Source organism: Bos indicus x Bos taurus, chromosome 16 (genome assembly GCF_003369695.1).
Source record: "Bos indicus x Bos taurus breed Angus x Brahman F1 hybrid chromosome 16, Bos_hybrid_MaternalHap_v2.0, whole genome shotgun sequence".
Taxonomy (NCBI): domain Eukaryota; kingdom Metazoa; phylum Chordata; class Mammalia; order Artiodactyla; family Bovidae; genus Bos; species Bos indicus x Bos taurus.
Window position 1 is genome coordinate 59,089,262 of NC_040091.1, and position 13,696 is coordinate 59,102,957.

Genomic DNA, 13,696 nt, shown 5'->3' on the forward strand with positions numbered 1-13,696 from the left:
GGAGAATTAGTATAGTATTATGGTTAAAAAGCAAGAGTTCCAGAGTCAGACCACCTGAACTTGAAGTTTTACTCTGACTCTTGGCAGCTCTGTGACTTGGGAAAAGCCAGAGAACGTCTCCATATCTCAGCTATTGATAGACAGTGATCAACTGCTCATGAAGAAAATGAACTGCTCATATATTGCACATTCCTGCTTAGAATCATATTAAAGTTTCATAGCTGAGAGTATTTTTCTAAGAAAAGCAAATACTTATTTATGACTGCTTTGAATGGTCTTGTCTCTCATTGTAGATTTCCTTAGAAGTCAGAGCACAAGGTGAGGTCCTTACAGTGGCCTCCAGGATCTACACAGCATACCGCCTACCCCACTCCCCAGACCAGCACCATCATGCTACCTCTCTGACCTCATTCCCCACAACTCTTCTTACTGCTTTCTCCATTCCAGCCTAAGTGACTTTTTGACTCTTTTTTGATCATACCAGGCATGCTTTTGCCTTAAAGGCTTTGCCGAGCCTAGTCACATTGCCTGGAATGCTTTTCCCTTCCAGTATGTGCTGGAAGTACCAAGGCTGACTCACCTCCTTCAGATCTTTATTCAATATAATCTTCATGAGGTCTGCAATGACCACTTTGTACTCCCAATCCTCTTTACACAGCTCTGTTTTTAACAGTGGTTTTCTCTTGAATCCCTGGTGGCTCAGAGGTTAAAGCATCTGCCTGCAATGTGGGAGGCCCGGGTTCAATCCCTGAGCTGGGAAGATCCCCTGGAGAAGGAAATGGCAACCCACTCCAGTATTCTTGCCTGGAGAATCCCATGGAGGGAAGAGCCTGGTGGGCTACAGTCCATGGGGTCACAAAGAGTCAGACACGACTGAGCTACCTCACTTTCACTTTCTTTTGCTAATTTACTTTGTTCTTTGTTTATTGTCTGCTTCCTTCCACTGGTATATAAGATTAATGAAGAAAAAGAGTTTTGTTTGTTTTGTTCATTGATATATCTCAAGTGCCTCAAGTATCTGACAAATAAATATATGAATAAATGAAGCTTTTTCAGTACTAGCATTACACTGGATTTAAATTCTGACTCCTCACCTATAAACTCTATTACTTATATCAAGTTATTGAATACCTACTTTGTGGAGTTGTTCCATGAATTAAATGTCACCACATATTGGAAAGCACCTGGCCAGTGCTTGATAACCCAGGAGGCCTTCAATAAATTCTTTCAGCCAACAAATGTTTACTGAACACTTATGATATACCAGGTATCACTTACAGGCACTGGCATATATCACTGAGCAAAATAGCCCCAAATCCCTGATGCTATGGGAATTATTTCTAGTTTGCTTTCCTTTCTTCGTTGCAGTAGTTTCTAGAAGGAAAAAAATCATGATTTCACCAACCTGTTCAGTAGTCTCTCATCCTAGATTCATTTCAATTAATACTTATAGGTACCCATTTTCCATTACTTTAAAAGTACTTTTGCATTCAGTTATCTTATTCTTTGAGATGGCCTTAGGAAGAGAAATTTTTAATCCTCATTTTACCTCTAAGAAATCTGAAACCTCAAAGTTATGATTTGTCCAGTGTCATTCACCTAGGAGAAATTTGAGCCAGGATTTGAAGCCATACTTCCTGACTCAGGGTTCCCTATTCTCTCCATGGTGGCACTTTTACCAGAAGCACCATGATGGGTTTTATTCATTTCACTGCCTATTTAATTTCAGTTCTACAAACATACATTGGGCCCCTACTAGATGGCCAGATACCAACCTTGCCCAGGAATGCAAAAATTGTTTAGTCCCTGTCCTGAGAAGTTTAGAATTTAATAGGGACGACTGTTAACACATCAGTGGGTATGCAGCATGCTAAATGTAACACTGGCTATATTTATAGATTCTTGGAAGCACATAGGAGGGACAATTAATCTAAACAGTGTCAGGGATTGCCAAAATAGACACCTTAGAGGAGATCATGGCTCAGCTGAGTCTGAAAGGATGACTTAAACAGGGAAAAGGGAAGGAATATGAGCAGTAGCAGAGAGACGTGACAAATTGGAGGCTTTTAGAGTTGCTGGTGTCTAAAGCACTAAGCAGGGAATGGCTAGGGATCAGGCTAGAGCAGTTAGTATCTACCAGATGATACTACATGCTTAGACGTAAAACCGTTACCAGGACCATTCTCTTAGGTAGCTTTAGGTCAATTATTCCCATCCACTCAGCAGTAGCTAGGGCTGTTCACAGTACAGAGCCTACTGACCTGTATATAAGGAATTGCTCAGAGGGGCTGGTGGGCAAGAGGACATACCATACACTCTGAGGCTTCAAAGAGGAAATAATGTTGCTGGAAGGCTCAGTGCAACCTGGTTGGTCCAGGCAAAGGTATAGAAGGAGCCAAGCTTTGAGTTAAATAGTCTTCTCAGATGAAAACCATAGTTCAGTTATATCAAGGAAATGAAAACAGAATTTTGTAGTAGCTTCTACTACCTCACCAACAACTCTGGGCCGTCTTACAATTTCCCTTATCTGTATTCTGTAAACAACCATAATTTTAAGCTTTAATCTCTGTGGTGGATTTTAAGATAGATATAGCATTATCAGTTCACTTCACTTCAGTCGCTCAGTTGTCTGATTCTTTGCAACCCCATGGAACATAGCATGCCAGTCCTCCCTGTTCATCACCAACTCCCAGAGTTTACCCAAACTCATGTCCATTGAGTCGGTGATGCCATCCAACCATCTCATCCTCTGTCGTTCCCTTCTCCTCCTACATTCAATCTTTCCCAACATCAGGGTCTTTTTAAATGAGTGAGCTCTTCGCATCAGGTGGCCAAAGTATTGGAGTTTCAGCTTCAACATCAATCCTTCCAATGAACACCCAGGCCTGATCTCCTTTAGGATGAACTGGTTGGATCTCCTTGCAGTCCAAGGCAATCTCAAGAGTCTTCTCCAACACCACAGTTCAAAAGCATCAATTCTTCGGTGCTCAGCTTTCTTTATATTCCAACTCTCACATCCATACATGACCACAGGAAAAACCATAGCCTTGACTAGACTGACCTTTGTTGACACAGTGATGTCTCTGCTTTTGAATATGCTATCTAGGTTGGTCATAACTTTCCTTCCAAGGAGTAAGCATCTTTTAATTTCATGGCTGCAGTCACCATGCAGTGATTTTGGAGCCCAGAAAAATAAAGTCAGCTACTGTTTCCACTGTTTCACCATCTATTTGCCATGAAGTGATGGGACCGGATGCCATGATCTTTGTTTTCTGAATGTTGAGCTTTAAGCCAACTTTTTCACTCTCCTCTTTCACTTTCATCAAGACGCTTTTTAGTTCTTCTTCACTTTCTGCCGTAAGAGTGGTGTCTTCTGCATATCTGAGGTTATTGGTATTTTTCCCGGCAATCTTGATTCCGGCTTGTGCTTCCTCCAGCCCAGCGTTTCTCATGATGTACTCTGCATATAAGTTAAATAAGCAGGGTGACAATATACAGCCTTGATGTACTCCTTTCCCAACTTGGAACCAGTCTGTTGTTCCATGTCTATTTCTAAATGTTGCTTCCTGGCCTGCATACAGATTTCTCAAGAGGCAGGTCAGGTGGTCTGGTATTCCCATCTCTTTCAGAATTTTCCACAGTTTATTGTGATCCACACAGTCAAAGGCTTTGGCATAGTCAATAGATGAAAGCAGATGTTTTTCTGGAACTCTCTTGCTTTTTCGATGATCCAGTGGATGTTGGCAATTTGATCTCTGGTTCCTCTGCCTTTTCTAAAACCAGCTTGAACATCTGGAAGTTCATGATTCACATATTGCTGAAGCCTGGCTTGGAGAATTTTGAGCATTACTTTTCTAGTGTGTGAGATGAGTGCAATTGTGCAGTAGTTTGAGCATTCTTTGGCATTGCCTTTCTTTGGGATTGGAATGAAAACTGACCTTTTCCAGTCCTGTGGCCACTGCCGAGTTTTCCAAATTTGCTGGCATATTGAATGCAGCACTTTCACAGCATCATCTTTTAGGATTTGAAATAGCTCAACTAGAATTCCATCACCTCCACTAGATTTGTTTGTAATGATACTTCCTAAGGCCCACTTGACTTCACATTCCAGGATGTCTGGCTCTAGGTGAGTGATCACACTAGTGTGATTATCTGGGTCATGAAGCTCTTTTTTTGTACAGTTCTTCTGTGTATTCTTGCCATCTCTTCTTAATATCTTTTGCTTCTCTTAGGTCCGTACCATTTCTGTCCTTTATCGAGCCCATCTTTGCATGAAATGTTCCTTTGGTATCTCTGATTTTCTTGAAGCGATCTCTAGTCTTTCCCATTCTGTTGTTTTCCTCTATTTCTTTGCATTGGTCGCTGAGGAAGGCTTTCTTATCTCTTCTTGCTATTCTTTGAAACTCTGCATTCAGATGCTTATATCTTTCCTTTTCTCCTTTGCTTTTTGCTTCTCTTCTGTTCACAGCCATTTGTAAGGCCTCCTCAGACGGCCATTTTGCTTTTTTGCATTTCTTTTCCATGGGGATGGTCTTGATCCCTGTCTCCTGTACAATGTCACGAACCTCAGTCCATAGTTCATCAGGCACTCTATCTATCAGATCTAGTCCCTTAAATCTATTTCTCACTTCCACTATATAAATGTAAGGGATTTGATTTAGGTCATACCTGAATGGTCTAGTGGTTTTCCCTACTTCAATTTAAGTCTGAATTTGGCAATAAGAAGTTCATGATCTGAGCCACAGTCAGCTCCTGGTCTTGTTTTTGCTCACTGTGTAGAGCTTCTCCATCTTTGGCTGCAAAGAATATAATCAATCTGATTTTTGTGTTGACCATCTGGTGATGTCCATGTGTAGAGTCTTCGCTTGTGTTGTTGGAAGAGGGTGTTTGCTATGACCAGTGCGTTCTCTTGGCAAAACTCTATTAGCCTTTGCCCTGCTTTATTCTGTAGTCTAAGGCCAAATTTGCCTGTTACTCCAGGTGTTTCTTGACTTCCTACTTTTGCATTCCAGTTCCTGTAATGAAAAGGACGTCTTTTTTGGATGTTAGTTCTAAAAGGTCTTGTAGGTCTTCATAGAACCATTCAACTTCAGCTTCTTCAGCATTACTGGTTGGGGCATAGACTTGGATTACTGTGATATTGAATGGTTTGCCTTGGAAACGAACAGAGATCATTCTGTTGTTTTTGAGATTGCTTCCAAGTACTGGATTTTGGACTCTTTTGTTGACTATGATGGCTACTCCATTTCTTCTAAGGGATTCCTGCCCACAGTAGTAGATATAATGGTCATCCGAGTTAAATTCACCCATTCCAGTCCATTTTAGTTCACTGATTCCTAGAATATCAATGTTCACTCTTGCCATCTCCTGTTTGACCACTTCCAATTTGCCTTGATTCATGAACCTAACATTCCAGGTTCCTATGCAATATTGCTCTTTACAGCATCAAACCTTGCTTTTATCACCAGTCACATCCACAACTGGGTATTGTTTTTGCTTTGGCTCCATCCGTTCATTTTTTCTTATATTATTTCTCCACTGATCTCCAGTAGCATATTGGGCACCTACCGACCTTGGGAGTTCCTCTTTCAGTGTCCTATCTTTTTGCCTTTTCATACTGTTCATGGGGTTCTCAAGGCAAGAATACTGAAGTGGTTTGCCATTCCCTTCTCCAGTGGACCACATTCTGTCAGACCTCTCCACCATGACCCATCCATCTTGGGTGGCCCCACACAGCATGGCCTAGTTTCATTGAGTTAGACAAGGCTGTCGACCATGTGATCAGATTGGCTAGTTTTCTGTGATTGTGGTTTCAGTCTGTCTGCCCTCTGATGCCCTCTCTTAGTGCCTACCATCTTAACTTGGGTTTCTCTTACCTTGGACGTGGAGTATCTCCTCACGGCTGCCGCTCCTAACCTTGGACATGGGGTGTCTCCTCTAGGCCACCGCTTCTGACTTTGGACGTGGGGTATCTTGTCTCTGCCAATTATACATTCAGTTCAGTTCAGTCACTCAGTTGTGTCTGACTCTTTGCTACCCCATGAACCACAGCACACCAGGCCTCCCTGTCCATCACCAACTCCCAGAGTCCACCCAAACCCAATAGCTGGACAAATCAACTTTCCAATCTTATTTGTCGTTACAACTCATAATTTACCAACCAAACTAAATCTACTTAATGTATACCCTGTGTGGTGTTTTTCTCAAGCTGTGGTCCATAGAGTACCCTTGCTCCTCAATTCCTCCAAACCCAAATCATGTCTTCTCTCTGGGACCTAGCATATACCACTTCTTCCGTATAATGTCCCTTCATTTCAATAGATGATGCAACCTCTTCTGTCTCTGAACTCCTGAAATAATTTCCCATGTACCTCTCTAAAATAATACCATGTTTCATCAATTCCGAGATGTACATTTTTTCATCTTTTAACATCTCCATAGTTTATCTTTTAAAACATGCCATTCATCATCAGTGTTCTTAAAAGAGAGAATATATCATGGTATTTTGTGGAAAAACATGAATAACAACTACTCTGAGTAAAAAAAAATAGTTCAGAAGAATGAAGAAGCATTAAATACCTTAACCAGTTTTGTGTATGTTCTTTCTTTGTGTACACTATGTGATATATGACAAAACCTGCCAACCTAAGTCATTAAAAAGACAACTTCTTTAATGCAAAATAAAGAGTCTAAGTGATGTCATTTTGTTATAGTTTAATTGGCAGCTTTTTTTCTTAGTATTCATAAAATAATGGTGTGACAATCACTGTTGTCCTAGATTCAAAGAAATAAGATAGTTTTATTTTGTGATTAAATATGTCAGGCATATTTATGTCAGGCATATATGTCTGGCATATATGTCAGGCATAATATATAATATACATATTATATTTATTTCTAGTCCTGTATTAAACTACAAGCCTTTTGAGGGCAAGGATTTTATTTAATCTTTGGTACCCTTACAATAGCTGTTATGATGCTTTATACCATATACATATAAAATAAATATTTAATAAATAAATGGATTAAAATATGAAGTATAAGATAAAAGTGCCACAGAAAGATAAAGTACTATATTAGTGAACATCTACTAGTACATTCTCAGTTAACTACTTAACTATAGTTTTGTTAGAAATGTATTTATATATGGTATTTAGTTGGGTCCTTGGGCTGAATCTCAACTTAGGCTTATGGTTTTTGAACCAACAATAAATGATCCTAATAGAATTCTATAAATTTCGATCTGCTTGCTGACTCCATTCTTAAGAAAATGTGATGACTCATCTTTTTTGAATTATAGAAGGTAGTAAATAAAACCTCTGCCTTGGAGAACAAATACCAGTGACTTTCACTAATGATGCTAAGATTATACAGGAAACCAGCAAATGCCTGTCTCTAAGAAGTATAGTACTGTAAAAATTGCCTTGTTTTTTTTCCTTCCAATCAATCTCAGTAACACCTATAACAAAAAACCTGGGAAATCAAAAACAGCTTAGGGAATTTTGTCTATGTGATATTTTCTAGTTTTTATCCTTATTCTTTGGACTACAAGAACAAGAAATAACATAAGCATTTTTCTTCAGTCAGCTAAATAGTTCCAATTCTGATTGAAATAAGTAATTTCCATCATTCTCTCAGAGTGCTTATGTGTTTGCAAACCATACTTAGCGTGGAACAGCGGTGGTAGTCCACTCTGCTGTTCACCGGATATCTCCACTTATCTTTCTGGATTGTACGTTCTTTCCCTGTTAAAGTTAGGCGTGGTCATGTGGCTTTTTTGTCTAATAAAATGAGACCATTAGTGACATAAAGCTTTCAGAGCAAGTACAAAATTCCCCACACTTCCTTTATCCTGCTGCAACAACTGTAGAAGCACAGAGGTGGAGCCACCCTTAGCGCAAGACCCTGTGTGAGCATAGCATAGAGCCAGGTCCCCATCACGTTTGACCTGCTCAGAGAGACGTAGTGTGTTTTGTGTGAGATTATTATTTTGTGTGTGTGTGAAATTTGTGTGTGATATTTTGTGTGAGATTATATTATTGTAAAGTTATTAGATAAGTATAACCTAGCTTGTTGTGATTAATATAGTCTTTACTCCAAAACAGTGGGGTTTAATGGTAACTAAAAGAATATAACAGATTTGATGTGCTGTTATTGGCCTAGTATTTCTTTCTTCCTTTTGGAAATATTATTGTATACAGATTCTATAAGCTAATAATATTCATCACCAGGTCATTAGAGTCATTTCCATGCAACAAAATACTTTCCTTTGAATTACAATCTTTTGTCAAAACATTTTGAGGTACCTCTGTAAGATGTCCTTTCATCTGCCAACAGTAGAATTGTTTCTTAAAAGAAATGCTCATTGATGTTCATTCTTGTATTTATTTTTTGTATTCAGCAAGCTTTTTTGAATGTCCATTATTTGCCAGGTGCTAAGACTGGACGATGTTCAGGGCACTCTGGGTGGTTTGGTAGAAGTGGCACAAAGCAAGCAGGGGCTAAAAACTATAAGGCACTTTGCTCTTCTGAAGCCTAGGTGCTTCACTGGTTTCATAAATGATACATACCAATTTCATTTTGAAATAGTTAAACTATATTTAAAAGTTAACATCATAAATACCATATCCAAGATGACATAGATCAAATTATGCCACTGTTGAGACCACCAACTTATGACCTTAAAACTTAGAAGTTTCTTTACCATAGCTAGTATAGGGACAGTTTAAGAAATAAGAACTTAAGTGCCATCAAAAACTCTAATTCTCCCAGTTATCTTGGAAGAAAACGAATTTTAGCACATTACCAAGTGGTTTCCAGCAACTGTGTTTTACAAATTAAAAAATTGAAAGCTGGATTCTGTTTCTGGTCTTCATTATAAGAATCTGAGTAGCTTTTATAAAGGCAGTGCAGACGACTTAGGAGATAGCAAGGTTCCCCTTTTGTTCTTTTTCCTATCACCTTCTGCCTTTTCATTCTAGGGGTTCTTCAGCAAGCGCCTAAAAGGCTCCATCAAGAGGACCAAAAGCCAGTCAAAGCTTGACCGAAACACGAGCTTTCGGCTTCCCTCTCTTCGCAATACCGATGACAGGTAGGCGTTCACTTGCTTAAAACACAGAAAGCAATTTTACAGTGCATTTTGGTAAGATACTTTGGTCTTCTCTAACTGTGCATCAGTGATAGTCCTAGAGAACTGATAAAAAAATTTACTTTTTTGTCTTGCTCATATTGAGGCACGGTACAAAATATTAGCTTACATACCAAACCAGTTTAAAAATCTTATAATATTGGAGAGTGTGCAGATACCTAAGAACTAATTTAAGAGTCAGTTGTGCTGTTTCTGTCGAATTGTGTTCTAGTGGTCCAAGGTGTATCTTTCTTCTGTAGAATGCCTTTAAGGGATGCTGATGGCTATAGCTAACATTTTCTGAGCACTGTCCTAAATGCTTTATATACTTTATCTTGTTTAATCTTTAGAATAACCCTGTAAGAGAAATACTAATATTATCACCATTTTACAGATGACAAGGTTGAGAAACAGAGGTTCCAAGTTTATACTGCTTAGTAAATAGCAAAAATGGTATTTAAACTTCGGCAGCTTTGCTCTGAGTCCATGGTCTTCACTGCTGTCTTGCTCTTTGTGTATACTATATGGACTCGGCCTTATTAATTTACAGTCACATCTAGAAGGCATGTATGAAAAGGAAGCCTTGAGATTTTTCTGGTGGTCCAGTGGCTAAGACTCTGCTCCCAATACAGGGGGCCCAGGTTCGATCCCTGGTCAGGGAACTAGATTCTACATACTACAACTAAAGATTCCACATGCCACAATGAAGATCAAAGCTCCTGCATGCCACAACTAAGACCCAGCGCTGCCAACTAAATAAGTAAAAAAAAAAATAAATTTTTTTTTTTTTTTAAAGGAAGCCTGGAATTCAATAATTAGTACTACCAGCTTGAGCAAACCTCACATGCATAGCTCTCGAAGGATAACAGCCTTCTAAAATGATTGAATGCATGCTAGAACACATTTGTAATAATTCATGTCTCCACAATGCTCAGAATTTAGGAAATGGTACTCTTGTGTCTTGACACATCACCACTGTCACCAGTATTTACTGAGTGCTTACTCTGTGCCAGGTATTTTTAATGTAGTCTCTCATGTAATGCAATGAGATTAGATACTATTTTACAGATGAGGAACTAAGGCAAAAGAGATTGAGAAGCATGCCCATAGTCACACAGCTAATTAGTAGAGTTTGGATTTAAACTTTTGTCTGCCTTTCATAATGATCCTCCTATTTATACTTGGGTGTTTCTTTTTCTTTTCAGTAATAAGTCCATTATTTCCAGCTACCGACATAATAAGTAGAAATATAGATTGTAATCTCATAATTGCAGATTATAGACTTGCCAGGCAGAGAGTTACTCTTATTTTATAAATAAAGTAACTTTTCCCCTATACTGAATTGATGAGAGGCTACAGCTTTATCAGCTCTTCTTATCCTTGAACCACTTTAGAGATGTTCTGCGAAATTTGCAAGTATGTTCAATTGCAGTGCAATTGTATTGTTAGATATCTCTTTTATACCTCTTTGTTTAAAGGTAATCATTTAAAAAAAATCTTTTATTCTCATATTTTCCCTTAGATTCCTATTATTCTACAACTTTCATCATTGTAAGAATTCAAATCATTTTATAAATAAGTCTCAATAAAATAGAATGACAAGATTTTTCAGAATATTGGTTTTTAAGGACAAGGATATGGTATAGCAACTAAAACATTCCTAATTCAATCACTAGTTCCTTAAACTCTGTAGCATCACGTATAAACTTGAAAGACAAGGAGATATTTTTTGTAGGTGTACTTTATTTTATAAACTTGCACTAAATATCACTTTCTCAATTTCAAACCAAGTGCTCTCTCCTATTCTGTTTTGCTTTAGGTAGCCTAGAGGAATTCTTGGATTGAATTACCAAGAGATTATATTCTCCTGGAGTCTGCTATTGCTATTATATAGGCAGCGCATTTTCAGCCTTTCCAGTGATTTAAATTCCTTATATGTGACGTCCATGCTATTCTGCTTCAGTCAATAGTAGTATCTTTCTGGCTCAAATACAGCATATTAAATAAATACAGCATAATAAAAAAAGTGCTAATAAATCTCAAATATTAGATAATGCTTTTTGTCTTTCAAATCCATTTATAGAGGTTTTCTAAACAGAAAATTTTCAGAAACTTTATTCTTCTTATATAGGGATATACTCACTAGAAGTTTGAATATATCACAGTTCAAAAAAAAAAAAAAGACCCTCTTGCCATCAGATCATCTGAAAACACAGATAAATAGAACTAAGGTACAAGGTCTTAATCAACTGAGTTCCTCAAATTGGTAACCTTACTGGTATCATTAAGAAATTTTTCCAAAGACCCCTGGTCTTGTGCCATATGCATCAGTTGCTGAAATCAGGCCATTTCTTCCAAAATGGTATGTGGTGTCTAAATCTAAGTAGAAAAGCATTGCTATTCTTATAGCAAGTCTGCAGAAACTCTAGGCAAACCTAAGTAAGCAACCCCTTTTTGCAGTTTCTAAATTGTACTGTAAAATGCTTGTCTTTGTGTAAAAGAAAAAAGTTTCAATACATTAAGTACAGCTTAAAAAATAGAAGTCCCTCTTCACCTTCCTTTTCTTCCCATACAAATAACCTCATTAACAGTTTGTATATTTTCAAACCTTTTTTTAAAAAATCCATACGTAAATGCATGCATGTGTATATTTTGCTTATTTTCATAAAGCTTGTGTTGTTGGTGTTTAGTCAGTGAGTCGTGTCTGACTCTTGCGACCCCATGGACTATAACCCAACAGGCTCCTCTGTCCATGGGATTTCCCAAGCAAGAATACTGGAGTGGGTTGCCGTTTCCTTCTCCAGGAGATCTTCCCGACCTAGAGATCAAACCCAAGTCCCCTGCACTGCAGGCAGATTCTTCACCACTGAGCCACCAGGGAAGCCTTTCACATAAGTGGGATCATACTATATGTATTACTTTGTGACTTCGCTTTATAGAATAAATATTTTGGACAACTTTATATGTCAGTCATATAAATCTACATAATTCTCCTTAACAATAACAGTTTTTTGTAACATGTGTACTTCACTTCCCTGCTGATGAATATTTTGTTTCTCCATTTTTGGGCTTAAAATAGAGATGTAATGACCATTTTTGTTATGTGACTTTCTCTCCTTATGTGATGGGGTTAGATTTCTGAAGAACTTCTAGTATGAAGTATACACAATATCGAATTGTTCTTCAAAAAACCTGTACTAATTTCCATTCCCACCCATAGATTAGGCTCACTTTTATCCATGGATAAATAACAAGGTCCTACTGTATAGACAGGGAACTAGATTCAATATGCTGTGATAAACCATAATGGAAAACACTATTAGAAAAAAAAAAAATATATATATATATATAAAACTAAGTCACTTTGTTGTACAGCAGAAATTAATATAACATTGTCCAGCAACTATACATCAATATTAAAAATTACTTTTATCCTTCAAACAACCATTATATTTTATCAATATGATGGATGAATAGAAATAGTAAACACATATACAGTATGTACTGGGCTTCCCGGCTAGCTCAGCGGTAAAGAATCTGCCTTCAATGCAGGAGACCCAGGTTCTATCCCTGGGTCATGAAGATCCCCTGGAGGAGGGCTTGGCAACCCATCCAGTATTCTTGCATGGAGAATTCCTGGACAGAGGAGACTGGCGGGCTACAGTCCATAGGGTCACAAAGAGTCTGACACAACTGAAGCGACTTGGCACTCACACACACAGTGTGCACTACGTGTCACACACTGGTCAAGCACTTCACATAAATGAACTCATTTAATCATTATAACAACCCGAGTTACATTCGTGACCTCATTTTGAAGATGAGAGAACTGAAACAGAGAAATGAGTGAATTGCACAAGGTCACACATCAGAAAACGGCAGTACTGTGATTCAAATTCAAGAATTCTAGCTCTGGAGTGTACATTCTTAACTTTATGCTATATTGCCCCTCACAAAAAAGTCAGGTAGCGGTAGCAGACATTTCTTTGTTTTAATTTCCATTCCCTAATGCTGGGTAAGTTGAACATCTTTTCAGAAGTTTTCTTCTTCTATGACTTGCTTATTGATCCCTTTACCCATTTTCTGTTGAGCTATTTGTCCTTTATCTAAGGATTTGGAGTAGTCCTTTATTATTACAAGGGATTGTAAGCCACTATTACTCATATTCGGAGAAGGCAATGGCACCCCACTCCAGTACTTTTGCCTAGAAAATCCCATGGACGCTAGAGTTGGACACTACTGAGTGACTTTACTTTCACTTTTCAGTTTCATGCATTGGAGAAGGAAATGGCAAACACTCCAGGCAGTGTTCTTGCCTGGAGAATCCCAGAGACGGGGAAGCCTGGTGGGCTGCCATCTATGGGGTCACACAGAGTCGGACACGACCGAAGTGACTTAGCAGCAGCATTACTCATATTGTTAAATTTTTCTTCCAGTCAGTTACTTGTGTTTTAAAATCATGTCTCTAGATTATATGGAAGTTTTAGATTTTCATTTGGTCCATCATGTCAGTCTTTGTGGGCTTAACTGTCCAAATTTGACCAGAACTCTGAACTCAAGAAGCCAGGG

At 38.3% G+C, this 13,696-nt stretch overlaps 1 protein-coding gene across 10 annotated transcripts in view; it reads left to right on the forward strand.

Moving 5' to 3' along the window:
* Window positions 1–13,696, forward strand: part of RASAL2 (RAS protein activator like 2) — a 397,250-nt gene that overhangs the window by 325,249 nt on the left and 58,305 nt on the right. For all 10 annotated transcript variants that reach the window (XM_027565430.1, XM_027565431.1, XM_027565432.1 and 7 more), the window contains one exon: window positions 8,982–9,091. In XM_027565430.1, coding sequence (XP_027421231.1) covers window positions 8,982–9,091 — 110 coding nt within the window. The remainder of the gene's footprint in view (window positions 1–8,981; window positions 9,092–13,696) is intronic.